Raw genomic sequence first — 27116 nt, forward strand, 5'->3', positions numbered from 1 at the left:
TTCTATTCTAGAATAGAAAATGTGTTCTTCACTCTAATCCAGGGAATTGTCCTATTTGAAACTGTTGCCAGACCTTGACTGTTTGAGAGCCACGGGAAGAAGCACTGTGAGCAGGGGAAGTCTGACCTGAGGGACGGGCTTGCAACTGCTGGGCTCCTCAGAGTTGGTGCGCCCTGCCCCACGCTCCCCACAGTCCGCCCATCTGTCTGCAGGGCCCGCGATGGGCTGCCCTGGTTGCTGCCCCACGGCACTACAGAGCATTTGGGTCCCTGTGAGGGTTGGTGTTGTCTGGGTTCTTCGCACACCCACGACAGGACCTAGCTGACTCGAGTGTGTCACGCGGCGGCTTCTCATGCATGTGTTCTGTCTTTACCCGCTCACATTAGCTGCCTGGAACCACATTCCTGCCCCTGCCTAGCCCCCTCCTTCATGCTGAGACACCCTAGAAGGTCCTCCGGCCCCTCCGGCTTCCTAGGGGAAGCCCTAGGATTCCCCCGCCTCCGCCTTCATACCTCAGATGTGCAGCACAAATGCAGTTCTGTTCCTCTGGGGGTTAGGAATCAGACATGAGGCTCACAGGGTTAGGATCGAGGTGGGCATGGTTTTCTAGGTCCCCCTCCTAGAAAAAGGGGTGATTCTGTGTCTGTCCCTGCCACTCCCTTTCTGCGTCTAGCCAGCCTCCTGTTTCTCTCTTGCTCGGTCTCTCGGCCGGGGAGGCTGTTGGCTAGCTAGCTCTGGTTCAGCCCCTGCTCGGCTGTGCTGTCCCTCATGCTTATCCTTGGGTACCATAAAGTCACTTTCTCCAGGCTCTAGGGAGGACTGGGGCACTGTGGGGTCAGTGCTTCTGCCTGGGGGCGGCGGGAGGTCATTTCGCAAAGGCAGAGTTTTCTTAGCTGTATGTTACTGCTTCCTCCCTTAATCGGTGATGCTAGAGTTTAGTGGAAGATTTGTGTGTGTTAGAATTTGTTGAGACTTTAGGCCAGCATCCTTGCCTCTCCAGTGCTTCCGACACAGCCTCTGGGCATCCTTTGTTGAGGTCCCTAGTGCTTCTGGAGGCTTCCCTCAGGCAGGACTACCTTCTCTGTGTTTTCAGGACATTTTACAATCTCCTGAATTCTGCCTTAATCTCAGCAGGAATTAGCCACTCATTTCTTGCTTACAGAATAGTCACAGGTACTTAGAAGCTGGTACCTGACCTTAGAAGTACCTTCACCCAGCCTCGAGGGCAGTCGGAACTGTGTAGGGAGCCTTTCAGGTCAGAGGTGACCCCATCCTTACAGACAACTTGAACAGGAAAGGATGGAGATCCATATGTCCAGGTCAGACAGAGCAGAAATGAGAGGAAGAGAATTCCAGTGGAGTTTCGGTTGCAGATGATGGGTCTGGTGCCTGAGGGGCGCTGCTGCCCTTCTTGTGCCGCTAGTAAACAAGGTGTGCTTTTGCCCCAGCAGCTGGTAGCAAGGGACTCACGACTGGGAGGAGTCAGGCAGGGATCACAAGGTCACGTTCCTCGTAGGCTAGCTAGTGACAGAGGGGCACTGGGCATCAGGGAGGCAGAGGGGTTGACACCAGCAGCCTGAAACATGCCATTGCTGTGGGGTCCAAGAAATGGCTTTACAGTTCAGAGCATGTGGTTTGCATGTAAAAGGCCCGGGTTTGATTGCTGGCACTACATGCCTTCTTGAACACCACCAGAATTCATCCCCTGGCACTGAGCTGGTAGCAGCCCCTGAGAACTTCTGGGCATGGCCCCCAAACCACCCCTTTCCCAGCATCATTACTTTACTGTTCTCAGTCTGCAGATGCTGTCAGCGTTTCTAGATGTCATACCTGCCACTCTGTTTCTAGCGCCTTCGGTTGCCTTCCAGCTCTCTGAGAGAGCCTGCTGTCTTTTGTGCTCTGTCATCCCCAAAAGTCTTTGGGAAGCTGTGTTCTTCTCCTTTGCTTCTTGTGATTTCCGCAGACCTTCCTTGGTCAGTTTCCCACTGGCCCAGTAGAGTCCTTGGGCTCTCCCTATCTCTGGCCGTGAGGATGGGCGTCTGTAGCAGGACAGATGGCGCACCAGGGGAAGCCACTGTTAGTAGTCACCCTGCCCCTCCTCCATCCTAGCCTGTGCTCTCCTGAGCACTGTGGATAGTGTCTGCTAAACTCCCTCTGTTAACCCAGACCAGCCCCATTGCCATCCCACCGTTACCCCAGGACCTGCTTGTCATCTCCCTGCTGTTACTGCAACACCTACCTGTTACCTTCCCGCTGTTACCCCAGGGCCGCCTGCTCTCCAGTTCAGGAAGGCAGAGTCTGACTGGCAGGGGCTCTGCCTAATGTTTGTTTCTTTTGGGGAGGGGGGTCTCGCTGCTTTGTGCAGAACATCATGGTGTTCCTGGACATGGAGTCAGTGCTTAGTGTAATGCGTGGGGAGACCACTTAGTAAAGGAGAGCTGCACCCACAGGACTGGGGCCTGTGTTTCCTGGGAGTCGCCCAGCCTCTGTCATGGGCCCTGAGCTGAACACCCCAAAGGGGCTTGTTTGCTCAGAATGGTGTGGAATAACAATAAACTTCAGACCTAGCCCAGCTCCCTCGGAGGGAGCAGGCTAGTGCCAGGAGAACTCCAGCCTCCCAGAAGGAAGTCCAGCAGTCTGTGTGAGATGGCGGCTCTGACTCACCTGTGGCTGTCCCTAGCACGACTGCGGGGCTGGGGTACAGCGTGAGGGCGGTGCTCCAGCGTGCCACAGGCCTGTGGACTCCACCTGAGAGGCGAGGTCGTCCCTCTGAGCACTCACATGTGGGCAGTGGGACTGCCCTGCTGGGTATGGGCACTGGGCACTGGGCTCTGGGCCCACGCCGTCAGGCTGGGCGCTGCTGGAATGGCCCTCACCCTTCTGAGTCCTGTTGGGGCAGGCCCTGTAACTAAGTTAGCATTTGTTAAGATATAGGAAGATGCAGTCTCTAATGAGGGAAAATGAATCAGTCCAAACTCGCTGCACCGACTCCAATGTTAGGATGTTGAGACAAGTGTAAAATTCATAGCTTTGTATGAGCCGAAGCCAGAGTGCAGTGGGAAGGTCATTGATTGGCCTTGCATACAGCTAACTTGGTTTTGGTCCCAGGCATCCCTATCGCCCCCCAACCTCCACCAGGAGTGATCTTTTTTTTTTTCTTTTTGGGTCACACTTGGCGATGCACAAGGGTTACTCCTGGCTCTGCACTCAGAAATTAGTCCTGGAGGTGCTCAGGGGACCATATGGGATGCTGGGCATCGAACTTGGGTCGGCTGCGTGCAAGGCAAACGCCCTACCTGCTGTGCTATTGCTCCAGCCCCCAGGAGTGATCCCTGAGTGCAGAAGAGCAGAGCCCCTGAGTTCTGCCGGGTGTGGCCCCCAAAACAAAAGCCAAACCAAACAAAAAAATTATTAGGGTCAAGAAGTTAAGGGACATAGAAGACTTGCGCAAGACTCAAAATGAATTTCTCGAGATGAAAGCTTTTGAGGCTGGAGATATATAGTGGGGAGGGCTCTTATCTTGCATGTGGTCAGCCCTGGTTTGATTCCTGCCATCCCAGTGGTCCCTGGAGCACAGCCAGGAGTGATTGCTGAGTGCAGAGTCAGGAGTAGCCCCTGAGTATCAATGGGTATGCCCTAAAACAAAACAAGTAAGAGATGAAAGCTGCAGAGGCAGACAAGAAATAAAAGTAATGGGATTAGAACAGTTGAGATTATTTACAGGAGAAAGGATAGTGAATTGGAGGATTGTATGTTCATTAAAAAAAAAAAAAATAAAGCCAAAAGTAGCATAGCACGGGCCAGAGAGATAGTGCAGTAGCTAGAATGCTTGCCTTGGGTGTATGCAGCCGACCTGAGTTCAATTTCCACACAGTGCCCTGCGCCTCGCCAGGAGTGATCCTGAGCCAGGAGGAGGCCCTGAGCACTGCTGGGTGTGGCCCCCAAACAAAATTAATACAACAAAATTAATACAACATCTGTAAGTTATAATTTACTTTTTCTTTATGTGAAGTCTGTCATTGAGCAGGGGTGAGAGAGGAAGAACAGGATATTTCTAAAGTATTTTAATAGTGGAATCAGTGTAGCCAGAGGCTACCAGGAGCTTTGTTTTAGAATGTCTTCTTTGCCTTCCCCCTTCTGTACTTGTCCTCTATTACTGCATATGAGCTGTGTAGTGAGGCTGTGATTATTATTCAAGTACACATGTTTTCTGAACTTTGCTTGGAGATGTAGGTATGTGGGGGCCAGGGAGCTAGCAGAATAGCTAGGGGGCTTGTCTAGCATGAACCTGACTCAAACTTGGTTCCTGGTACCATCTAGTCTTCCTTGCTTTTCAGGTGGGGCCCTGAAACCCCCTGGCACTGCTGGGGTGACCTGGGCGTCCAGGCACCACACCACTTGGGCAGCACCACATCTGCAGGTGATCCCCTTGGCCAGGAATCGCTGGGGAAGTCCTGGACCTTTCCCTGAGATACATGAGTAATACATGAGTAATACATGAGTACAGCTTTTATGCTGACATGGCTTCCTTCAGTTGCTCTTTTCGCTTTTCAGTTTAAATCTGAGTATACTCTGGGGACAATTATTTTAAAAAGTTTGTAAGGCAGGTTTACATGCAATAGATGAGTATTTTTGTGGGACTATTTGTTTTGCTGTCATCAGTGAAAGAGTCTTGCTGGGTCAGGGCTCTCGGTTGACCTGATCTTCACTCAGCATCTGCATGTGTGCTTCAGGAGGACCTGCACATGGGGAGCGGTGGTGTCCCCGTGCTCCTAGTGCTGGGTCCGTCTCAGGGGCATCCTCCTCCCCTCTGCAATTCCTGAACTCTGTGGTCCTTGATTGCATGTTTACAATGGGAAGGTGGTCTGAGCATTTCTTCCTGAGTGATGTTCTCAGCACCAGGCCTTTTCTCCCTCATGGCTGTGTCTGAGACTGGCCCATGGGTAGGGTGTCAGTGGGAGCCGGTGATCGAGAACGATGCTGTCAGTGTGCAGGGGGGAGAGCTTCAGGAAGGCGGACAGTGGCACTGCAGGATCTCCTAAAGCATCACATCTCTTCAGGATCCATCTGGTTTCTTCGTGCTCTCCGAACATGGGATTCTGACAGTCTGTAGGATTCACTTAGAATTGAGTCACTCGAATTGGAGTTGTCTTACGCTTGTGTTGTGGCTCTGTGGTCTCTGGTCCTCAGTGCTGAGGTGCTGCTAAGTAGACCCTGAGCTGAACTTGTGGCCTGAGCACTTGAGCTGCTGCCTAGTCCTGTCCTCGCCTTGGTCTCGGACTCCTTTCCTGGCACCCACTGAAGGAGGGTCACTTCCTTCCTCCACACCCACCCCAACTCTCCCAGCAGGCCTGGGGGCTGACTGTTGTGTGTGGCAGCGGGGAAGCTGCCATTGATTGGCTGGGATGCCTCCTCGTGTTCTCTTGGGAAACAGGTGGGGTTCACCTTCAACTGTTGCAAGTGCATGAAGTGCAGAGGGTATGGACCGGCTCAGCGGAGAGATGCTTGTGTGAAAGCACGGGCCTGCAAACTGAAGCCTGGAAGCAGGGGTTCTTCATCGTCTCTCGAAAGCGTACACGTGAAAATCCACCAACAGAAAACTCTTTTCTACTTTTCTATATAACAAGGACTCTTCATTGATTTTTTTTTTTTTCAAATGGTTGTTTTAAAAAGAGTAGGAGCTCTAGAAACGCTATGGGTTGTTTTGACATAGAGCTCTCTAGAGCACATGCCCTGGCCTGCATCCTAGGACACTTGCTGATAGGTAGGTTATCGTGGACTTGAGATGGAATTAATGACTGTGTAATGAGTGATGGCAAACCCTCAGCCCCGACTACAGAGCTGGGGTTTGGCAAGGCATTGGGGGGTGCCCGAGAGGCAACCTAGGAAGACTTGGTGGAGAAGGATCAGTGCTTTGAAGGTGGAGGTGAGGCATGGGGCTTCTGCCATCTAAAATCATGAATGCTGACACTATTGTCTCCCTGTCACCTTAACTGCGACAATGATAGGAGAGAAATAGCAGCAGGAGCTGAAGGGCTGGTGTGCGGGAGGGTCAGGCGGTCATGTTGAGTGCAGACACGGAGGAGGAGGCACGGTCTGGGGGAATCCTTTGCTGGCACAGGGATTTTAGCTGACCAGGTGTCTGCTTTATCTACAAAGTTTAATGTTGATAAAAATTGATAAAAATGTTCACTGGAAATTACAGCTTGGACAAAAGAACCACTTCTCTGCGCCCACCAAATGCTAGGTAGAGTGTGGATGGTGGATGAAGTTGCTGGCTGGCTTCCGATCCCGAGCAGCAGCAGAGCGTCTAAATCACCACTTGCACATTGTAACAAACACATCATCATTTGCTTAAAAAAGAGTTATAATTACAGTTGACGAAGCATGGACACCATAAAAAATGCATTAGTTTTGCTTGACACATTAATTACCTGTTTTTGCAGATGTTTTTATGTATTGTTGTGTGAACAGTTTACAAAATAATTACAGGAAAGTCATATGGAAAATAAACTAAGTGGGTGGCTTCTTGTCTAAATATTTGCATTCATGTGTGTCTGTGAGGCCCAGCTGCTCGCGCAAAGCATCTAGATGAGGCGTCTTGAGAGTTTTATCAGATGCCCTATGTGGCCGTCCCTGTGTGTCCCGGGTTAAGAGCGGCAAAATAAAAGGGTTCCATTTCTGTTATTACCGGGAAATCCTTGGTTCTGATCACAAGAACTGGAGGAATCCGTGTTTTGGAATGTCTTAAACCGAATGGAGATGCTATTTGAGAAAGAGCCAATGGTTTGTCCTTATCGCCTCCCCCAGTCCCCTGCCTTCCCAGTAGCGCAGAGTTTGCAAATCGTTTGGCCTTTTGGGTCCTGGATAAGCAACTCAGTCTCTTGTCTCAGGAGTCAGGCTGAGCTCCTCCAGGGTGAGTGGTCGAGACTGCTGCAAGCCTCACCCTCTCCGTGTTCTGGCCCACAGAACCAAAGTGAGATACAGACTTGTCTTGGCCCAGCCCTTCCTCTTCTCCCTGTTTCCCGGCATCCACCTTCCTCATGAAACATTCGGTCAGACAGATTTCTCGGCGCATGCACAGGCTGCCTGTTGTGGGGGCTGCAGGAACTGGCAGGGAGCGTCTGGTGGGCAGGTCTAGCGTCTGGCCCAGTGAGGTTGGAGCAGAAGATCCTCCTTTTACTTCTAGTGACTCACCTCCTTGTGAAATTCTGCACCCACGTTGGAGTGCACCCTGAGGTGACCCAGGGCCACAGGAGAGCCGAAGGGGTGCGAGCACCCAGGACGGCCTTCCTCCTGGGCCTTTCCTCAAGTGAGCCCCAGGATTTGCTTCAGAATACACTGCGCCGGTGGTCTTCAGCCGCTGATCTGTGGGTGTAGCAGGGTTGGAAAGCGCTGGGCTCTGACTGCCCTCCTGTGGGCCACTGCAGGGTGGCTGGCCTGCAGAGACAGGAAGAGTGGTGGCAGATCTGGGTCTGACGTGTTCGATGCGCGTAGTCCTGGCGTCCTTTAAGTGTGGAGGTGCCCTTCCTGTCCAAAGGAGAGGGAGCGGAGCCCATTCTAACTCAGGTGCATGTGGAAGCCATCTGTCTTTTGCCTTTACATCTTTGGGTCACTCTTTGGTCGGGGTTCCCACAAGCCTTACTGGCTCTGCTGGGTTCTGCAGGGCAGTGATAGTGGTGGTGGGGAGGCTGGGAGTTGCTGGTGTTAACACTGGCTGTGTATGGGGCCTTATGGTGCCAGGATTTGAATCTAGGGTATTACCCATGCAAGGCATGTGCTCTGCCATATACATCCTTGACTTGATTTGAGCCACCTTCTGCCTCAGTTTAGTTTTGGGACAGAAGAGTTTTTCTCATCAAAGGGACCTGGGGCACATTCTTTTCTTAAATTTTTTTTTTTTTTTTTGCCACATCCAGTACTTTTCTGGGGTCACTCTGCACTCAGGGGCCTCTCCTGTTGTTGCTCAGGGCATCCTTTGGAATACCGTAGCACAATCCGAGTCAGTGCCTGCAAGGCAGACACCCTCCCAGTATACTAGCCTCCTGCCCTCTGGGCGAGTGGAGTGTGGGGGAACGTTTCTTCACATGCTTGGGGCTCAAAAGCATTTGGTGGAGCATTTTGATTGTCACATGTTTCTCATGCATTCAGTCTATTCTGGGGGGCCCAGGGAGGTGCAGAACTTTTAGAGAAGAGAGTGGAGGTGGGCGATGCATCAGGGTGGGTTTACTCCTCTTGCCTCTGCACTTAGGCATCACTCCTTGCAGTGCTCAGGAACCTTTTGCAAGACAAGAACCTCACCCACTTTGCTGTATCTCCAGCCACTTTGTACAGGACATTTTGAATTTATTATTTCTAATTGCAGTTTGGGACCAAAGCACACAGTGCTCAGGGCTTACTCTTGGATCTGAGCTCAGGCATCGTTCCTGGTAGTGCTGTGGCGAACCTTTGGACTCTTGAAAATTGAACCTGACTTAGCTGCTGGAGTGAAAAGTAGCCTGTCAACTATCCTATCTCTGCTAACCCTCTATAATTTTACTTTGCCCCAGAAAAAATTTTTTCTGTTTCACCTGCCAAGTTTCTGAGCACTGAGGTTCTTTTCCTCCACCCTTCCTGGAGAGCCCAGCAAGCTACCAAGAGTATCCCGCCCGCATGGCAGAGCCCGGCAAGCTCCCTGTTGAGTAATCTTTTTTTTTGTTTTTGTTTTTGTATTTTTTTGCTTTTTGGGTCACACCTGGCGATGCACAGGGGTTACTCCTGGCTCTGCACTCAGGAATTACTCCTGGCGGTACTCAGGGGACCGTATAGGATGCTGGGGGGAATCAAACCTGGGTCGGCCGCGTGCAAGGCAAACGCCCTACTGGGTGTGCTATCACTCCAGCCCCCAAGTTCATTTATTTTTTTGTTTTGGGACCAACTCCTGTGAAGCCTAGGGCTTACTCTTGGCTCTGACTCAGGTATTACTCCTGATGGTACTCAGGGGGCCATATGGGATGCCGGGGATGAAACTGGGGTGGACTGTGTGCCCAGTGTTCTCTCAAGGGAGTGATGTGCTGTGACAGCAGGAAGCCAGTGGTCGGGCCTTCCAGTCTCCCCCTGGTCTGCATCTCTCTCAGCCAGCAGGAGGACAGGCCCTTCCTGAGTACCAGCAGGGCGGCTCCTGGGGCTGCTGTTTCTCTTCCCGGTGTCTTTTACTTTTGTTTTGTCACAGAAAGCAGAAACTTAGCTACTTAGTTTTAATTCTTTATTCCTTTTTTCCCTTTTAGTGTATCTCTCATTACATTTTTTTTTTCTTTTTGGGTCACACCCGGTGATGCTCAGGTGTTGCTCTTGGCTTTGCACTCAGGAATCACTTCTGGCTGTACTCAGGGGACCATGTGGATGCTGGGAATCAAACCCCGGTTGGCTGCGTGCAAAGTAAACGCCCTACCCGCTGTGCTATTCCTCTAGCCCCACTCTCATTAATTTTTATCTCAGTCTTTCTGAGGGCATTTGCTTGGAACAAAGGTACAGGGTATGGTATGGATAATGATTTGTTTATTATTTTTATTGTACGGGACACAGTAGTGGGCCAGAGAGATAGCACAGCTGTTTGGGCAACTTGTCTTGCATGATACATTTCAGCACCACATAGGGTCCCCGAGCCCCACCTAGGAGTGGCACCACTAAGTGTGGCCCAGAAACTTAAAAAAGAAAATAAGGACTCAGTTGTCATTGAGAGTCAGTATCAAGATTGAAATGGAATGAATAACCTTTGAGTTCTGTCATTTAAAAATTGTAGACCTTGGGCTGGAGAGAGAGCACAGGAGGAAAGGCAGGTGCTTTGCATGTGGCTGTAGTGGCCGTGGCCCTGGTTTGAATCCCCAACACCACATACGGTCCTCAAGCAGTGTCATGGGTGCCTCCTGCGCACAGAGCCAGAAACATACCCACCCCACCCCTGTTTGCAGATGAATGCACAAGGAAGGTCAAGGTGTGGAAGCAGTCTGGAAGCTAAGAGCAGCCTTTCCCGCTGTGATGCTTCAAGGATGAGTCTGCACCCCGGTTTTCCGGTGGCAGGTTGAGAGCAGCTCCTGGATTAGAGTGTGTAAGAGTGTTTGTTTTGATTGTTCCTTGGTGACTCTTAGAACTTCTGAGGGTCACCTAACACTTGGTTTTGAAAAAATACCCTCGTTGCTGAGGGTAGTCGGGGAAGGGAGTGGAGAAGCAGGGGCCCTGAGTGACCGGTGCGTCCTATGGATGCGTGAGGCCCGAGCTGGAGGGGACTCAGCCACAGATGCTCGTCCTTCCCAAGGTCACCTTTTGTTGTCCGCATACTCAGCATCAGTTAGAGATGGAGGCTCACCTGCAAAGAACAAAAGCCATTAACTAGAATAAATCAGCACGTAAAGGACGGCACCGCCAAGGCCATCTGAAACTGTAGTGTTCTTTCATGGAACTTTTTAATATATTCTTTTATGTGACTAAAGTTGTTAAAAAAAAAAAAGAAAAAGGAAGAAGCATTAACAAAAACTCCTAGCAAAGCCAGGCAAGTTGGAAGTTCCTTTCTGGTTTGTCAGAGCTGAGAGGACAGTATCTGGGATAGCTGGGTGTGTGGGAGAGAGTGGGGACTGGAGATGGTGGGAAGCCCGGCCACAGCCCAGCAAGCACCAAGGGCAGAGTCAGCGATTGTTCCAGGGCCGTTGACACAGTCCCGGGACTTCTCCTGGAGAGCAGCGGTGGACACTTTGTCTCTGACTCCCCTGGAGAGCAGAGGTGGACACTGCCCTCTTGCACAGGACAGGTGTGCCCTGCCCAGTGTGGTTGCTGTTGGAGGTCTGCGAGGCTGTGGCCTCAGAGTTTCCATTGGGGTATGGGTGGGGGCTGTGCCCAGTGGGGCTCAGGAATCAGCTCTGACTCTGCTCTGGAAGCTCCTTTTTAAGTCTGTTTGTTTGTTTATTTATTTATTTATTTTTAATGGAGTCACTGTGAGATACAGCTACAGAGTTGCTAATGGTTAGGATTCAGTCATACAGTGTTCCAACAGCAGGGCCACTGACTGCTCAGGGGTCACTCCTGAGTGTGCCGTGGGCACACGGGAATGGGCCCTGACCGTGCCACCCTCCCTGCTTGCTGTTCCCTCACAGTTACCCCAGTCCATCCGGCCCCTTCCCCTGATGACATGTGGGTTAGGCAGGACTGTTCAGCCGGACAGAAACATTAGTGCAGAGGAAGTGCTTCTCTGCCGAGTGTACGGGCCCTCTCAGGATGGCTAGGAGAGAAGCAGGATGAAGGATGAAGGTGAAATATGTGCCTGTTTGCAGAGGTGTTTTCCTGGGTATATTCCTGAAAAAAAAAAAAACAACAGCCACATGGCCTCAGGTGGGCTTGACAGTGGGGTCCTGGCAGCATGTTGGTCTTGAGCCCTCAGTGTGGCTGCACAGTCTGAAGTGAGCATGAGTGGCGAGGAAGGTTACTGTCAGAACCTAAAGTCACATTTGCCAGTAGTTTTCAGAATATTCTGGACTTTGACGTGTCTCCTGTCAGAGTTCCTGAGCAGCCATGAGGGTCTCTGGTACCTGTGTCCTGGGGGGCCCTCTCTCCACCTTCCGGGGTGACCCCCTTGAGCACTGATCAGAGACACTCTGTCCTCCACTCCCAGGGATGCGGCCTGAGGGTCAATGCTGCTGACCAGAGGGGCTAGCACGGGCTCGGCAGATGCCCTCAGGCAGTGTGACGGATAGCTTTTGGGGAAGGTTTTTTTTTTTTAATTTTCATAGGCATTATTTTAATCAGCATGGGCTTCTATTCTGTTGATTCTTTTAAAAAATACTTATTTTATTTTTATAAAGTAGTTCACAATATTTGGTTGCATTCAATATTCGAACTCTAGTCCCACCACCATTACACCTTCCCACCACCATATTTTGGGAGTTTCCATCCTAAACCCCAACCCCTGCCCTAAAGCAGAACTGAAGTAATTTATTTTGTATTGTTTGTTATGAAAACCCCCTGAAAATGATCCAAAAAAGTTTCCTTAGAGGAAAGTGCGCGAAGATTGTTATATTTCACCCAGGGGCCATTACGTCCTTCTTTAAGAGATTACTAACATATTGAACTTGAATTGGAAGAGGTGAGTCTGGTCTCAAAATGGAGGTAAAACAGCCGCCTGGTCTACCCCAGCCCGACTCTGGCCATTGCCGCCACTGCTGGGGGGAGGAGGGCCATGATCCAAAGGAACCAGAGCAGTTGAGAAAACTGTTTATTGGAGGTTTGAGCTTTGAAACTACAGATGATGGTTTAAGAGAACATTTTGAGAAATGGGGGCACACTTACAGATTGTGTGATGAGAGACCCCCCAAACAAAACGTTCCAGAGACTTTGGTTTTGTGACTTACTCATGTGTTGAAGAAGTAGATGCAGCTGTGTGTGCTCGACCACAAAAGGCTGATGGGCGTGTAGTGGAACCAAAGAGAGCTGTTTCTAGAGAGGATTCTGTGAAGCCTGGTGCCCATCTAACAGTGAAGAAAATTTTTGTTGGTAGTATTAAAGAAGATACAGAGGAATATAATTTGAGAGACTACTTTGAAAAGTATGGAAAAATTGAAACCATAGAAGTTATGGGAGACAGGGAGAGTGGGAAAGAGAGAGGATTTGCTTTTATAACTTTTGATGATCATGATACAGTTGATAAAATTGTTGTTCAGAAATACCACACTATTAATGGGCATAATTGTGAAGTGAAAAAGGCCCTTTCTAAACAAGAAATGCAGTCTGCTGGATTGCAAAGAGGTCGTGGAGGTGGATCTGGCAACTTTATGGGTCGTGGAGGCAATTTTGGAGGTGGTGGAGGAAACTTTGGCCGTGGTGGAAACTTTGGTGGTAGGCTATGGTGGTGGCGGTGGTGGCAGCAGAGGTAGTTATGGAGGAGGTGATGGTGGATATAATGGATTTGGAGGTGATGGTGGCAACTATGGCTGAGGTCCTGGCTATAGTAGTAGAGGAGGCTATGGTGGTAGAGGACCAGGATATGGAAACCAAGGTGGTGGGTATGGGTGGAGGTGGTGGAGGATATGATGGTTACAATGAAGGAGGAAATTTTAGTGGTGATAAATTTTAGTGGTGATGGTGGGAACTATAATGATTTTGGAAATTATAGTGGACAACAGCAATCAAATTATGGACCCCTGAAAGGGGGCAGTTTTGGTGGAAGAAGCTTGGGCAGTCCCTATGGTGGTGGTTATGGATCTGGTGATAGAAGTGGTGGCTATGGTAGCAGAAAGTTCTAAAAACTCAGCAGAAAAGGGCTACAGTTCTTAGCAGGAGAGAGAGCGAGGAGTTGTCAGGAAAGCTACAGGCTACTTTGAGACAGTCGTCCCAAATCCATTAGAGGAACTGTAAAAATCTGCCACAGAAGGAGCGATGATCCATAGTCAGAAAAGTCATTGCAGCTTAAACAGGAAACCCTTCTTGTTCAGGACTGTCATAGCCACAGTTTGCAAAAGTGCAGCTGTTGATTAATGCAATGTAGTGTCAATTAGATGTGCATTCCTGAGGTCTTTTATCTGTTGTAGCTTTTTCTTTTTCTTTTTCTTTTCATTACATCAGGTGTATTACCCTGTAAATTGTGGTAGTGGTACCAGGAATAAAAATTAAGGAATTAAAAAAAAAAGATTACTAACATGTGGCTAAAGGTTGAGTCTTATGTGCTTATGTGTATGTGTATGTGTGAGAGAGAGAGAGAGTGTGTGTATGTGTGTGTGTATCTGTAAAAATATATTTCCATTTAAGATTGGTTGCCTTTTTTTTTTTTTTTTTTGGGTCACACCCAGCGATGCAGGGGTTACTCCTGGCTTTGCACTCAGGAATTACTCCTGGCGGTGCTTGGGGGACCATATGGGATGCCGGGGATCGAACCCAGGTCGGCCGTGTGCAAGGCAAACGCCCTACCCGCTGTGCTATCCCTCCGGCCCCAAGATTGGTTGCCTTTTACTTTAAACCCCATCAAATGTGGTGCACTATTCTTGGAATATGAGTGGTGGTGTGAGGTATGAGAAAGTTCTGAAGGTTTTCGGCTGCCAGGGCTGGGTCCTTGGGTTGGGGAGGAGAGTTTGGGGGACTGTCTGCTTGACTGTGACTTGGTTGAGTTTGGTCGGTAAGCTGATGATGCCACATGGAGACCTGCAGAGTCTAGCTCACCGCCTTTGGGCTGTGTCCTAGGACCATCCTGCCTTCATTCCTTCCCAGGCTGCCTTGGGGTATAGGCTCCATTTCAGGGAGTGGTGTGATGGGTGGGCCACAGGACCAGACCAGGCCCAGACCCACACGTGCCTAAAGGGCTTTGCTGGAGAGGGTGTGAGTCTCCTGGTTTTTCTGTTCATTTATTGACCCATCAGTATGACTCATGTAGGATATCATTGGTTTATCCTTTCTCTCTTGCCACAAAGAGAGAGAAGGTTTCTCGGGTAATACCCATCACAGTGCTCCTGAAGCACCCCTATTCCTCTGTGTCTATTGGAATGTAGCTCTAAATAATTTAGGACAACATTGGTATGTCCTGTTCCCCTGGCCACAGGAAGCTTAGGTTTATCACAGTGCTCCTGAGACACTTCCATTCCTCTGTGTTTATCAGTAAACTCCTCTCGTGCTCTCTTCCCCAACTGATCTATCATCTATCAGATCTATTATCTTTTCCCCCTAATCAGACTCTGTTAACTTGTAAGGTCCGATTCCTCAGAAGTCTATGATTTTATATGTATAAGTGAATTACTGTCTTTCTCTTCTACTTTTGTCTTTTGAATAGTTTAAAGCAATGTCCTTTTTGTATGGACAAAGGACGACAGTCAATGTTATGCTTTATAGCTTGGGATTTAATTGGCTTTGAATATTATTCATTCCCAGGCATCTGCTTTCTCGACTTAAACCTCAGTTGCCCTTAGTTCCTAGCACCCCAAAAGCAGGGTCCCAACAAGGGACTGAAAGGACCCAGGGCAAGCTGTGAGCTGCCCTGGCATCGATATGGGCCAGGCCAAAACGCCACAATTGTTAACTATGGACAAATGCTGTTATGATCCAAAGGTAACGACGAGACTAGGACTCTGCTAGGGATAGGAAAGACTAATCTGGCCTGAGCACTGTAGTCTGAGATCGAGATGGCCCCAGGAAAGCAATTCTATAAACTTAATGTATCTCTTACTGTGTCCAGACAAAATGACTAATATTATGAATGCTTATATGTTTGTTGGACAAGGAGAGGAGAAACATACCCATGGGATTCTGCTCTTGGGTGGGTCGTCCTGCTGAAAGACAATCTGTCCTAGAAGCAGCATCCCCTGAGGGAAAGAACTTGACCCCTTTTGGTTGTGACCACACCTATGTGTAAGCCCCAACCCCCCTCATGCTTGGGGTTTAACTAGGCTGTAAGAGTGGGTTGGGGGGCCCAGTGACAGATCCAGAGCGAGAAGGAGAATGAAGCAGCAAGGGGGAGGAAGAAGCAGGAGGAGAATCAGAGCAGAGTGGAGATAGGAATGGAATAAACTGCAACTGAGATCAACCTGGGCTCATGCGGGCTGTGGGAGAGATAGAGCACCGCTGCCTCTTTTGTGTTTACACAACTCAGAGCTGTCTGAAACCGTTTTCTGCTCAATTGTGGGCTCCCATCACAGCCCGTCTCATCTGCGTCCCAGCTGCTGCCGCCCACGGCCCTAGCTCTGCTTCTTCAAGCCTGCCTGTTCAACATGCTCTGTTCAGTGAGCTTTTTTTGGTGGCTGTTGTCTTTCGGGCCACTCCTGGCAGCGTTCAGGGGTTCTTCAGGAATCACTCCTGGAGATGCTCAGGGCACCATATGGGGCACTTGCAGAGGAACCCGGGTTAGTCACATGTGAGGCACACACCCTCCTCACTGTATTACCACTCTAGCCCTGTCTCCTGAGCTTTTTACATGAAGGACGCTCCTCTAAAACGGACCAGACTCTTCCCACATGTAACTAGGAGGACTTCAGAACATGGAGTTTAGGTTTAAGTGATCTGGAGAGACTCCCATTCCTTTGTTTATCTGTAAACTCTTCTTGCACCCTCCTTCCCAACCAGTTAATCACTTTTTCCCTAATCAGATTCTGTTATCTTGTAAGATCAGATCCTTTTAAGGACTCTGAACTTGTTAGTGTCTTTTGCATAGTTTACCTTAAATCAATTTCCTTTCTGTATGGACACAGGAAGACAGTTAATATTATGCTCTTGTAACTTGAGAGTTTATTGACTCCGAATAATATTTACTCCTGGGCATCTGCTTTCTCAACTCAGTTGCCCTTAGTTCCTAGCACCCCAAAAGCAGGGTACCGACAAGGGACGCAATGGACCCAGGGCAAGCTGTGAGCTACCTTGGCATCGAAATGGACTAGGCCAAAGTGCCACAATACTCAACTGTAAGTTGAGGGCATGATCATGGACCATGCTGTCATGATCCAAAGATAACGACGAGACTAGGACCCTGCTGGGGTTAGGAAGACTAACCTGGCCTGAGGACTGTGGTTTGGAATGTATAGTGAGATGTCCTCAGGAAGAACCAAACTTTTTATCTCTTACTGTGCTCATACAGAATGACATTGCTAGAAATATTAGTAGATTTACTCTAACTATTTAAGCAGATTACTAGCTCACACCCTGACACACCCTTGTTTGGACCCCCACCCTTGAGTGGATCTCCTTAGATGAGATCTCCTTAGATGAGATTTCCTTAGATGAGATTTTGTTAATCTCGAGAAATGGTCTTACTCTTCTTTGTTGGTTTGTTAATATTCAACCCACCTTTGTGTCACCACCCTATGTAATTTGCTATATAAACTAAGACTGTGGGGCACTGAGGGGAGACAGAGGAAGAAGACAGAAGAGACAGAGAAGGAGACACACATGAGAGGACACGACAGAAGTAGGGAGAAGAGACAGAAGCAGGGAGAAGAGACAGAAGCAGGAGAACACACAGAAGCAGGGGGAACACACAGAAGCAGGGGGAACACATAGAAGCGCACGAGAGAGAAGCAGAATGGGAACGGAGATTGGAATAAACTGCAACTGATACCGACCAGCCTGGCACTCATTCCTTCCTTCTCCTGCCTATCTCCATCAGCCTCCCTGGGGTGGGGGAAGCGGTGTGAGACTTCCGTGGGAGAGATAGAGCCCCGCAGCCCCCCTCTTCTTTTGTGAACACACAAATGACTTCTGTGATCCAATTTTGAATCTGTTTTTTTTTTCCCCCAGTTAGAGCATGTGGTAAGTTGGTAAAAGTGAGACAACCTTCAGGCTAGGTGGAGGAAGTTCTCACAGTTTCTCTGTTCTTCCTGCAGGAGAGTCCAGCCCTACGCGCCGGGAAGCCGTCAAGAGGAGAACAGCCGAGTATCTCCTGCGAGCCGAGAGTTTGTCCAGCCTGCGCAGGAAGGCGCCCCCAGGCGGCCTGAGCCGGGTGCAGGCAAGTCTTTCTCGGGGTTGTTCTTCTGTAGCTGCGTTTACTGTCTTAGCTCCAAGCTCTGGGTTTGCTTATTTATTTATTTGGGTTTTGGGCCACACCTGGCTGTGCTCAGGGATCCCACCTTGAAGGACTGGGGGGACGTTAAAAGATACCAGGGATTGAACCCAGGTTAGAATGTGCAAGGCAAGCACCCGCTGTACTATCTCTCTGACCCCCTGGGGTAGGTGGGTGGGGGGTGGCATAGATTTTTTGCAGGGGAACAAACATGGTGTTTATTATGGATGTTCTGTTCAAGTTTGGCATTTGGCAAGGTCTTGGAAGAAATCTTACTACTTTTTTTTATGGTAACTTAAGTTCTTCTCCCCTAAGACTCTTCTTTTCTGGAGATGGGGAATTGTCTTTATTTTCTATATTGTTGTAAGAGGGTGGTGCTTGCTCCTGTCCAAGTACTGCCACCAGAAGGGCACTCTGCTGTACTGGACAGGCAGTTTGGCAGCTGTCTTAGCCTTTTGGCTTCTCCACTGAGACAGCGCTAAAGCGGAGCTGAGTTGAGAGATTTCAAAGACTCACCCGCAGGGGAGGTACTTACCTAGCAGCAGTAAACTAAGGACTACCAGTGTTCCTCTCCAAAATGACCCACCCTGATACATGCATGTTTGCTTATCTGTATGCATGTATATTTCGTGTATCTCTCTTATGCAGTGCCTGCCTAACATGAGACTAACATATATGCCCGTGGAAGTACAGCTGCATTCTTTTCTTCCCTTACATATTACTTTACACTTCTCCCACATTTTTATATTGTATATACTTTTGAAGTTTGCAAATTAAGTCAATTTTTAAAAAACCTATAAAGAGCCTCATACATAATCTCATGCACTGGATTATCAAAACTTTATTTATTTATTTATTTATATTTATTTATTTATTTTTGCTTTTCGGGTCACACCCAGCGACACAGGGGTTACTCCTGGCTCTACACTCAGGAATTATTCCTGGCGGTGCTGGGGGACCATATGGGATGCTGGGAATCTAACCTGGGTCGGCGTGCAAGGCAAATGCCCTACCCACTGTACTATCACTCAAGCCCCTGGATTATTAAAACTTTAGCTGCTTATTTTCTGAGTATATTTTTTTTCCTGTGACTTTTATTTATTTATTATTTTGGGTCCACACTGGCAGTGCTCAGAGTCTACTATACCTCACTCTGTGCCAAAGATCAGATGTGGTTCTGCTCAGGATACGGTGTGTGGTGCTGGGGATTAAATTCAGGTTAGACACGTGCAAGACAATTGCCTTCCCTGCAGTTCTATCTTCCCAGCCCTTTGTTGGTTGTTGGTTTTTTTTTTTTTTTTGGCTGTCTGGGTCACACCAGTGATGCTCAGGGGTTACTCCTGACTCTGCACTTAGGAATCACTCCAGGCAGTGCTCAGGGGACCATATGGGATGCCAGGGATTGAACATAGGTTGGACGGGTTGGCCACATACAAGGCAAACACCCTCCCCACTGGACTCTAACTCAGGCCCCTCCCCACCCTTCTGTGTGTTAGCAAAACCAGACTCATGGCGTGAGACACTGGATTCTGAGACTTTTTGCTGACATGATTGTTCCTTTTATTTTATTTAATTAATTAATTTTTTTTTTTAAGAAAGATGCCACTTTTTATTTTTTTTTTGCTTTTTGGGTCACACCCGGCGATGCACAGGGGTCACTCCTGGCTCATGCACTCAGGAATCACCCCTGGCAGTGCTCAGGGGACCATATGGGATGCTGGGATTCGAACCCGGGTCGGCCGCGTGCAAGGCAAACGCCCTACCCGCTGTGCTATCGCTCCAGCCCCCGATTGTTCCTTTTAGAACTAAAGGCTTCTGTTCTAATTCAGAGGTAAAGCACTTTTGCTTCTTGCTGTAGCATGATGATCATTTTTAAGTAAGCACGCTGCTCTTCTCAGACTGCTCATGACCACTTCTCCTGTTGGATAACATTGGTCAGTCCTTTCTCTGCTGCAAGAGCTTAGGCTTACTGAGTAACACCTGTCACAGTGCTCCAGAAGCACTCCCATTTATTTATTTATTTATTTTTATTTATTTATTTATTTTTTGCTTTTTGGGTCACACCCGGCAATGCACAGGGGTTACTCCTGGTTCTACACTCAGGAATTACTCCTGGCGGTGCTCAGGGGACCATATGGGATGCTGGGATTCGAACCCGGGTCAGCCGCATGCAAGGCAAATGCCCTACCCGCTGTGCTATCGCTCCAGCCCCTCCCATTTATTTTTTACTTCTCCTTGTGCTCTACTTCCCCTATTTGTTAATCATTCATTTCCCCTAATCAGACCCTGTGACTTGTAAAGTCAGATTCCTCAGAGGACTCTGAATTTTGTATTTGTCAGTGAAATATTGCTTTTGTCTTTCCCTTATGTCCTTTGCAGTTTACTCTAGAGTTGTGTGGTTTTTTTTTTTTTTTTAAGTAAATAGATTTTATTTAGAGGTTTCTGAGGGAAGGAGGAAGGGATAAGTGGGAGAGAGAATAGTGAAAATAACACGCTCAAGATAGAACGCGGGCTTCTCTGAAGGTGGAGGAAGCCCCTACACATAACTGAGCTTTAGACACAAAAGTATGAAAGCATGAAAGTACACATCTCAAGAGGGGAGATGCAGGCGACACACGTGCACATGCTTGGCCATGTGGGCACAAGCAGCACATGGGCTCAGGCAGCATATGCGCCGAGCTATGTCCTTGATAGACTCAGGAAAACAGTTAATGCTATACTCTTGTTACTTGAGAGTTAATTGACCCGAATAATACCTAGTCCTGGGCATCTGTCATATTTACTTAACCTCCCCAAAAGGAGGATTCCTGGCGAGGGACTCAGATGGACCCAGGCAAACTGTAAGCTGCCCTGGCATCAAAAAGGGACAAGCCACACACCATAAAGTGTATAATAAGTTAAGAGCATGGTCATGGACAAACTCTGTCATGACCCCAAAAGAAGTAACTGGATATTGACCCTGCTGGGGTTAAGAAGGACTAATCTGTCATGAGGACTGTAGTCTGAGATCTAGAGCAAGATGGTTCCCAGGAGAGCCACCCTTTAAGCTTAATGTATCTCTTACTGTGTCCATACAAAATGACTAAAAGATTATTAAGTAAATTTAAGATTTACTTAAGTAAGTGTAATCCATTTAATCCCGTTTAAATGGGGGCGGAGTGATAGCACAGGAGGTAGGGCATTTGCTTTGCACGTGCAGCTGACTCGGGTTCCATTCCTTCCTCCCTCTCAGAGTGCCCAGCAAGCTACCGAGAGTATCCCACCCGCATGGCAGAGCCTGGCAAGCTCCCCATGGCGTATTTGATATGCCAAAAACAGTTAGCAACAAGTCTCAAGATGGGGACTTGTTGTTACTGGTGCCCGAGCAAATTGAACAATGGGACTGGACTACAGTGCTACTGGTTCACTGGATTTGGACTAATAAAAGGAGAAGTATGCCCTTAGATGGAATTCTGCCCTTGGGTGGATCTTCTAGAGGATGAGATTTTGTCCTAGCTTCCCCAGAAGAAAGGGCTTTACATATGTTGATCGTGCTACCTCATCTGTGTGTAATTGCTACCCCCAACCATTGGTGATTTTTCTCTGTAACTTCCGGCTGAGTCAGGGCTTGGGAAGAGGGGTGTGAGAAGAGGGTCACTGGAGGAGGCGGGAGGAGACAGGAATTCCAGTTGGAGACTGGAATGAGGGGCAGTATGAGAGTAGCTTGGGGGACAGTGTGCGAGACTAGAATAGGACAGAGATTGGAATAAATGGTGATTGATCACTGACCAGCCTGGTGGCAGCCCCCATTCCCTCCTTCATGTGTCTGTTGACAGTGGCCAGCCAGGATGGGGAGGCAGCTTATGGCCACTGAATGCATGTGGCACGCGCTGACACACTTTTGAACGCACATTCTCCCATCCTGCTCTTGTCTGTGCTGATCTTCCCTTTTTTCTGTCCCTGATCTTGGGACTCTGCATGGCTAATCATGTTCTGTTTAAGGGGTGTATCTGCGTTGTAGGTATTGCTGATTACTGATTGTCAGATTTGTCTTGGGTTTCGTCCGTATTTCCTCTTAGTAGCTCTGCGCTGTCCTGAGAGACAGGACCTTCCTGGATTCCTTTGGAGCCATCTGGTGGAGCGCTGAATGTGGGCCGGTGTACGCCTCCTGCTCAGTCTTGCATAGCTTAGTGTTCTGTGCCAAGGCCCAGGGAAGCCCATCAGCGTCCTTTCCCAAAATGCCCCCTTGGAGCATGTGCCTGTGCTAAGTTCAGTTCTTCCTTGCACCCCCTGGTTATGGGTCCCTGGACCCACTGGGATGGAGCAAGAAGTCATGACGTAAATGAGTGTGGAATGTCTTCTGTCTAGTTCTGCATTTGCAGAAAGGAGCTCTTAGTGTCTTGAACAGGATCTCTCTTCAGCTGGGTGTCAGCCGCGGTGCTCATGTGTCCTGCAGTGATGTGCAGCTGCACCTCAGTGAGAAGAAAGTGCCCCTGTCACAACGGAAGGACAGTGGGGAGGCGCTTGCCTTGCTTACGATAGACTTGGAGTCCCACATGGTCCCTTGTACACCCCAGGTGCTGCCCAAAAGTCCAAAAAAAAAAGAAATTCCTTTCCTGCGCAGCTTCTAATGACATTGAGGAGAGAGAAAACCTAGGTGTGTTCATCAGCTTAGAACTCTGGCCCTGCTCCTCACAGACCACTGCGCCGCCCCCCCCACGCTGGCACGGAGCCAGCTGCAGAGGTTCTCTCTGCAAACCTGCAGCTATGGAGGCCGGAGATGGGCTCACCGGGAGAGGGCGGAGGGTGCCTTTCTCCCAGCAGCATTTACCCTGCCCTGTGTCCAGGGCCGGAGGCCCATCTCCAGCAGGTCTTCAGCAGATCGAAGCCCTCACATCTTTCCCACAGTGCTCACTCAGGCTCCTGCCTGTTTTCTCCTCTGTCTGTTCCTTCATGGGCTTGGATCTGTGTTTTTTCTGGCATCTGCACGAAGGGACTCTATAGGGAGGTGCCCGATTTAAGCATGGCAGATAAGAGACATGAATTGTTATTGATGATTTTATTTCATGAGCTTTCTTTGTTCGTTTCTCTAATCTCAATGTTCTACAAATGTTCAAGTCAAAGGAGACTTTGATGGTCGCTTCGCTCTCTCCCTGTCACTCTACGTTCTCATCTGCAAACTGCCATGCCAAGTGGCTGCTTTTGCTGAGTGTTTTCCAGGGAGTGCTATGTAGACTAGCTCTGGGGCCCTGCAAGCCCACCAGCCTGGGCTTGTCTGCAGGCCCACCTTTCCTAGCCCGCTTCCTGCCAGCCCACAGAGTCCCCGGGCCCAGCTCGGCCAGTCCCCTGCATTCCGAGATTGTACACTCTGCGCTGCTTTGTTGTTGCTCACGTTGCCATGTGGTCGACTTCTGTGCAGATATGGGTCATGGCAGGTGCCCGGCCAGTGCGGTAGAGAGGGATCAGGTCTCTGTGGCATTGGCTTTCTCGGCCAGCCGTGGCAGCCACACTGGCAAGGCACTTTCAGGGACGGTCGCAGCAAGCATCTTGCCCTCACACACCCTTCCCTGTCTTATTACGCTGGGAGTTGTTTGTTCATGCACACATGAACACCCTGCTCCCTGCCTCCCTTCCCGGCATCCCTGCCGCGTGGCATGTGATTCTGTGGCTCAGGGGTCTCTGGGCTGGACATGCGAGTGTTGGCTTTCACCCTCTTCTCTCAAGCCCCTTAACCCCCTACAACTCTTGGGGAGTGAGATCTCTGCGCTTTACAAAAACACTTACTGTCTCCTAATTTGGGAACTTGAGGCCACACATGAAGCTCCTTGGTGGCCACTCCTAGCTCTGTGTATGGGAGACCATATGCTGGGCACATGCTTTTACTCCTGTTCTTTCTCTCCGGCCTCTCTTCTTACCTTTCCAGATCTAACTCTGTATCTCATGAAGTATGACATTAAAAAAAGCCTTGTTTTGGATTGATCTGCATTGTTGAAGTTTTAACAAACTGACTAAGGATTATTACCACTACAGTTGCTATTGTTGTCAATACAATTTTTGTTTCTATTTTATTTGATCAATAACACTGCTGTGTGTGGACTCCTCCTGGGCCCAGTCAGGGAGTTGGGAACATCAGCACACTGCTCGGCCCTGCGGGCGGGCAGCTCAGTGCTCAGGGCCAGTCCCAGGCGCTACTCGGGGTTGAACTCAGGGCTTAGAGCTTGCTGGGCGTATACCCAGAGTGGGGGTCAGACTGAGCCTGCCTCCCCTCTCTGCTTTGCCCAGTCTCTGCACTCAGGAGATAAGCCTTATCCTGTGGTCACTTGGGTGTCACAGTACCTCAGTACTAGGACAAATACTGAGGTGCAGGGGTGGGCAGGACCATCTGGCTTCTCGTGGGAGCACGGAGCTGGTCAGATATTTGGCAGAAAATGTTTTCTCTTTTAAATCCTCGTTCTAGACTTTAACAACCTCTATTCTAATAACGCTTACTTACATATCTTACTTCTATATGTATTTTTTCTTTTTGGTCACAATTGGTGGAGCTCACAGCTTACTCCTGGCTCTGTACTCAGGGATCACTCCTGGCAGGGCTCGGGGGACTATATGGGGTGCCGGGAATCAAACTGGTTCAGCCGTATGCAAGGCAAATGCTCTCCCCACCGTACTACCATGCCAGCCAATGTGAGAGCTTCTTTGCCTCCACCACTGGCAGTTCTGGTTGAACTCAAGTCTGCCAATCCCTCCTGTAGTACAGGTTTATAAAATGCCATTAAAGAACATAGTTTCTTGAGCGTGTCCATTTCTTCCTTCCCCTTGTTGATCTCCAACTCTGTCTCTAGTCCCCTTGCTCTTCCTGAAGAACCCTGAGGTCAGTGTAAACTGACTGATTATGGGCTGTTGCAGTTTGTTACAAATTTCAGTCTAGCTATAGCTTGCGTGGAAAGCTTATAGCAGCTCATTAATTTTTCCTTTGAAACTTTTGTTTCCAGTGTTCCCAAAGTTTATTGGCTTGTAACTTTTTGTCTTGCTTTTTCGTTTAGGTTCTCTTTATTTTGGATTTTCTTATTTTCTTATTTTGCATTACAGAAAAGCAGAAACTTCTTTCTTTCATCTTTCTGCTCTCTGATTGATGATAAATTTACTTTCCTTTGGCCTGGCATTTGGTTCAGCAGGCAGCCTTCCTTCAAGGACCTCCCTGACTGATGTGTAATCTTTGATATCTTCCATTAGCCTCCAGGATCAGTGAGTTCAAGGCCCGCTGGGAGCCCGAGGAGCCCTGCTGAGGAGCTGAAGGCCTTCCGAGTCCTTGGGGTGATTGACAAGGTAACTCTTCAGTGCCTCTTCAAGAGCCTGGTCCTAAATTGACTGCATGCTGGCATTGTGTCTTTGAAGCTCTGGATCTTACGGGTAGGAAACAAAAGGAGAAAATGACTCAGATGCATCTGTACTTAAAAATAACAAAAGCCGAAGAGAAAAAGCTTTTATCTAAGCAATTCATGTAAGGTCATGCAAAGTATATTCCAGCTGAGGAGAAGATGATTGTTTGTGGGCGTTAAGTTGGGGAAGGGGTTTGTGTTCAGATCCATTTTATGGTGCATGGTCATTCCAGTGGCCTTATTGCAGAGCTGCCCCAGTTTGATTGGGGGAGAACTGGGCAGTTTGGGGGAGCCAGCAGCTCCCTGTAGGGTCCGGGTCTCTGCCTTTGTTGCCCTTGGAAGGACCATTTAGTGAGGCAGACAGGCGGCCAGTTTCACCTACTGCACCCGCCAGTTCAACTGAGTGGGCCTCTGTCCTGGCTGCTGCAAAGGGTCCCGTGTCCCCAGTGGATGGAGGCGTCCACAGGCAGAAACGATGCGATATGGCTGAGATCTTGAGCAGAGCCACCTCATGGGGCAGAGCAGAAGGCTGTGGGAGAGGAACTTAGTGAGAGTTCGGATTCCCGGTGTCTGTGGAGCCCGACCCCTGCCCCCGTAGCTCTGTGAAGGCTCGGGGGCTGCACCCCCTCACTGGATCAGCACATAGGCTGCCCCTTCCCCAGCAGACCTGTGCTCAGGAAGACTCACAAGAGAAAGATTGCTGAAGTCCAGAGTTGCAGCTCATCTGCAGGGCTCTGTGCAGAGTCAGCAAGAAAAGGTGACACTGGGAAGGCTCAGGCGTGAGATGCCCGAGAATGGCTCAGAGTGGTCTCAGCAAGGAGGTAGGGCAGGAAGATGTCCCGGGAGGAGGGCCGAGGGCAGGAGGGAGAAGCCCAGCAGGAGGGACATGTACAGGTGGTCTGTGAGCTCTGTGGGTGCCCCAGTACCTTTGGGCGGGTTTCCTCAGAAACAGAGAGAATAGAGAAAGGAAGGCAGGGAGAGGAAGAGAGAGGAAGAAGGGAAGAAAGAGAAGATGGAAGGGAGGGGGAGGAAGAATGAGATGGAGGGGGAATGGGATGGAGAACAGGGAGCGAGGAGGGGGAGGGGCATTGGAGAGGAGAGTGGGGAGGACAGAAGAGGGTGTGGGGAGAGGTCACTAGGGAGGGAGGAGGGGAGGAGGGGGAGAGGGTGGGGAGGACAGGGGTAGGATGGGGGAGAGGAAGGTGGGGAGGACAGGAGGAGGATGGCAGACTTGAAGCTTTCCTGCTGAGCTCAGGAACAGGGCAGAGAAACCTCACTTCTCTTTTCAGCACTGTATAGGATGGTCTCAAGGGACACGGAAGGTGTCTGGGCCGAGGGGTCGGAAAGAGAGTACAGGGGTTTAGGGCTCCGATCTTGTAAGAGGTTCACCCTGTTTTGGTCTCCAGCACTTCATCATCCCCTGAGCATTGCCAGGCGAGCCCTGGAGGCCCCTGAGCGCTGCTGGGCAGCACCGCATCTTCTCATCCTGTACCAGTGTCCAAGCAGCTCTGTGCCTTCTGGTCATCCTGCACCAGTATCTGAGCAGCACTGCACCCTTGTCATCCCACCCCAGTGTCCGAGCAGCTCGCTGGTCATCCCATCCCAGTGTCCAAGCAGCTCCGCCGGTCATCCTGCCCCAGTGTCCGAGCAGCTCCTCTGGTCATTCCGCCTCAGTGTCCGAACAGCTCTGTGCCGTTAGTGTCTGAGCAAAACCGTGCCCTTGGGCTCTTGCATTGAACCACTGACTCATGAAATTCCTGGGCTTCCTGAGCATTGCTTGGGAGAAACTCCCGCCCTCCTTAAAAAGGCTCACAACTGTAACACAGGCACGAAACTCTGTAACTGCACCCTCAGGTGACTCATTAATTAAAACAAAAACAAAAACAAAACCAAAAACACATTGCAAATAATGCACTGACTTGAAGCAAGGATCAGAACTTTATCAAGAAAGAAGAGAATGGATGCTTAGCACCCCTGAGATGGATGCTTCATAGGGTCAGATATTGTGTCCATGCAGATGGGAAAGATTGTGCAAGCTAATTAGCACGATTTTTCTTTTGCCTAAGCACTGACATTGTTTCTGTACTCAGAAGCAAGCCTTCTTGGCATTTGTGTTCCATTGCCTTTTGTATAGAGGCCACAGAGAAAGGGGCTTGTTGATATCTGGAAGGTGTTAGTCATATCAGCAGGTGTTTTGGGATTTGGGTTTCTTGTGTCAACTATTAGCATTGGATGATCCCTTATGACAGAGGTGCACATGTGTC

The 27116-nt window shown here is 49.4% G+C and overlaps 1 protein-coding gene and 1 pseudogene across 2 annotated transcripts in view; both read left to right on the forward strand.

Moving 5' to 3' along the window:
• The window catches only part of RPS6KC1 (ribosomal protein S6 kinase C1), a 100687-nt gene that overhangs the window by 32656 nt on the left and 40915 nt on the right, over positions 1–27116 (forward strand). For both annotated transcript variants that reach the window (XM_055144464.1, XM_055144465.1), the window contains 2 exons: positions 17322–17443; positions 24707–24799. In XM_055144464.1, the coding sequence (XP_055000439.1) occupies positions 17322–17443; positions 24707–24799 (215 nt within the window). The remainder of the gene's footprint in view (positions 1–17321; positions 17444–24706; positions 24800–27116) is intronic.
• LOC105943169 (heterogeneous nuclear ribonucleoprotein A3-like) lies at positions 12130–13268 on the forward strand (annotated as a pseudogene).

Source organism: Sorex araneus, chromosome 7 (genome assembly GCF_027595985.1).
Source record: "Sorex araneus isolate mSorAra2 chromosome 7, mSorAra2.pri, whole genome shotgun sequence".
Taxonomy (NCBI): Eukaryota; Metazoa; Chordata; class Mammalia; order Eulipotyphla; family Soricidae; genus Sorex; species Sorex araneus.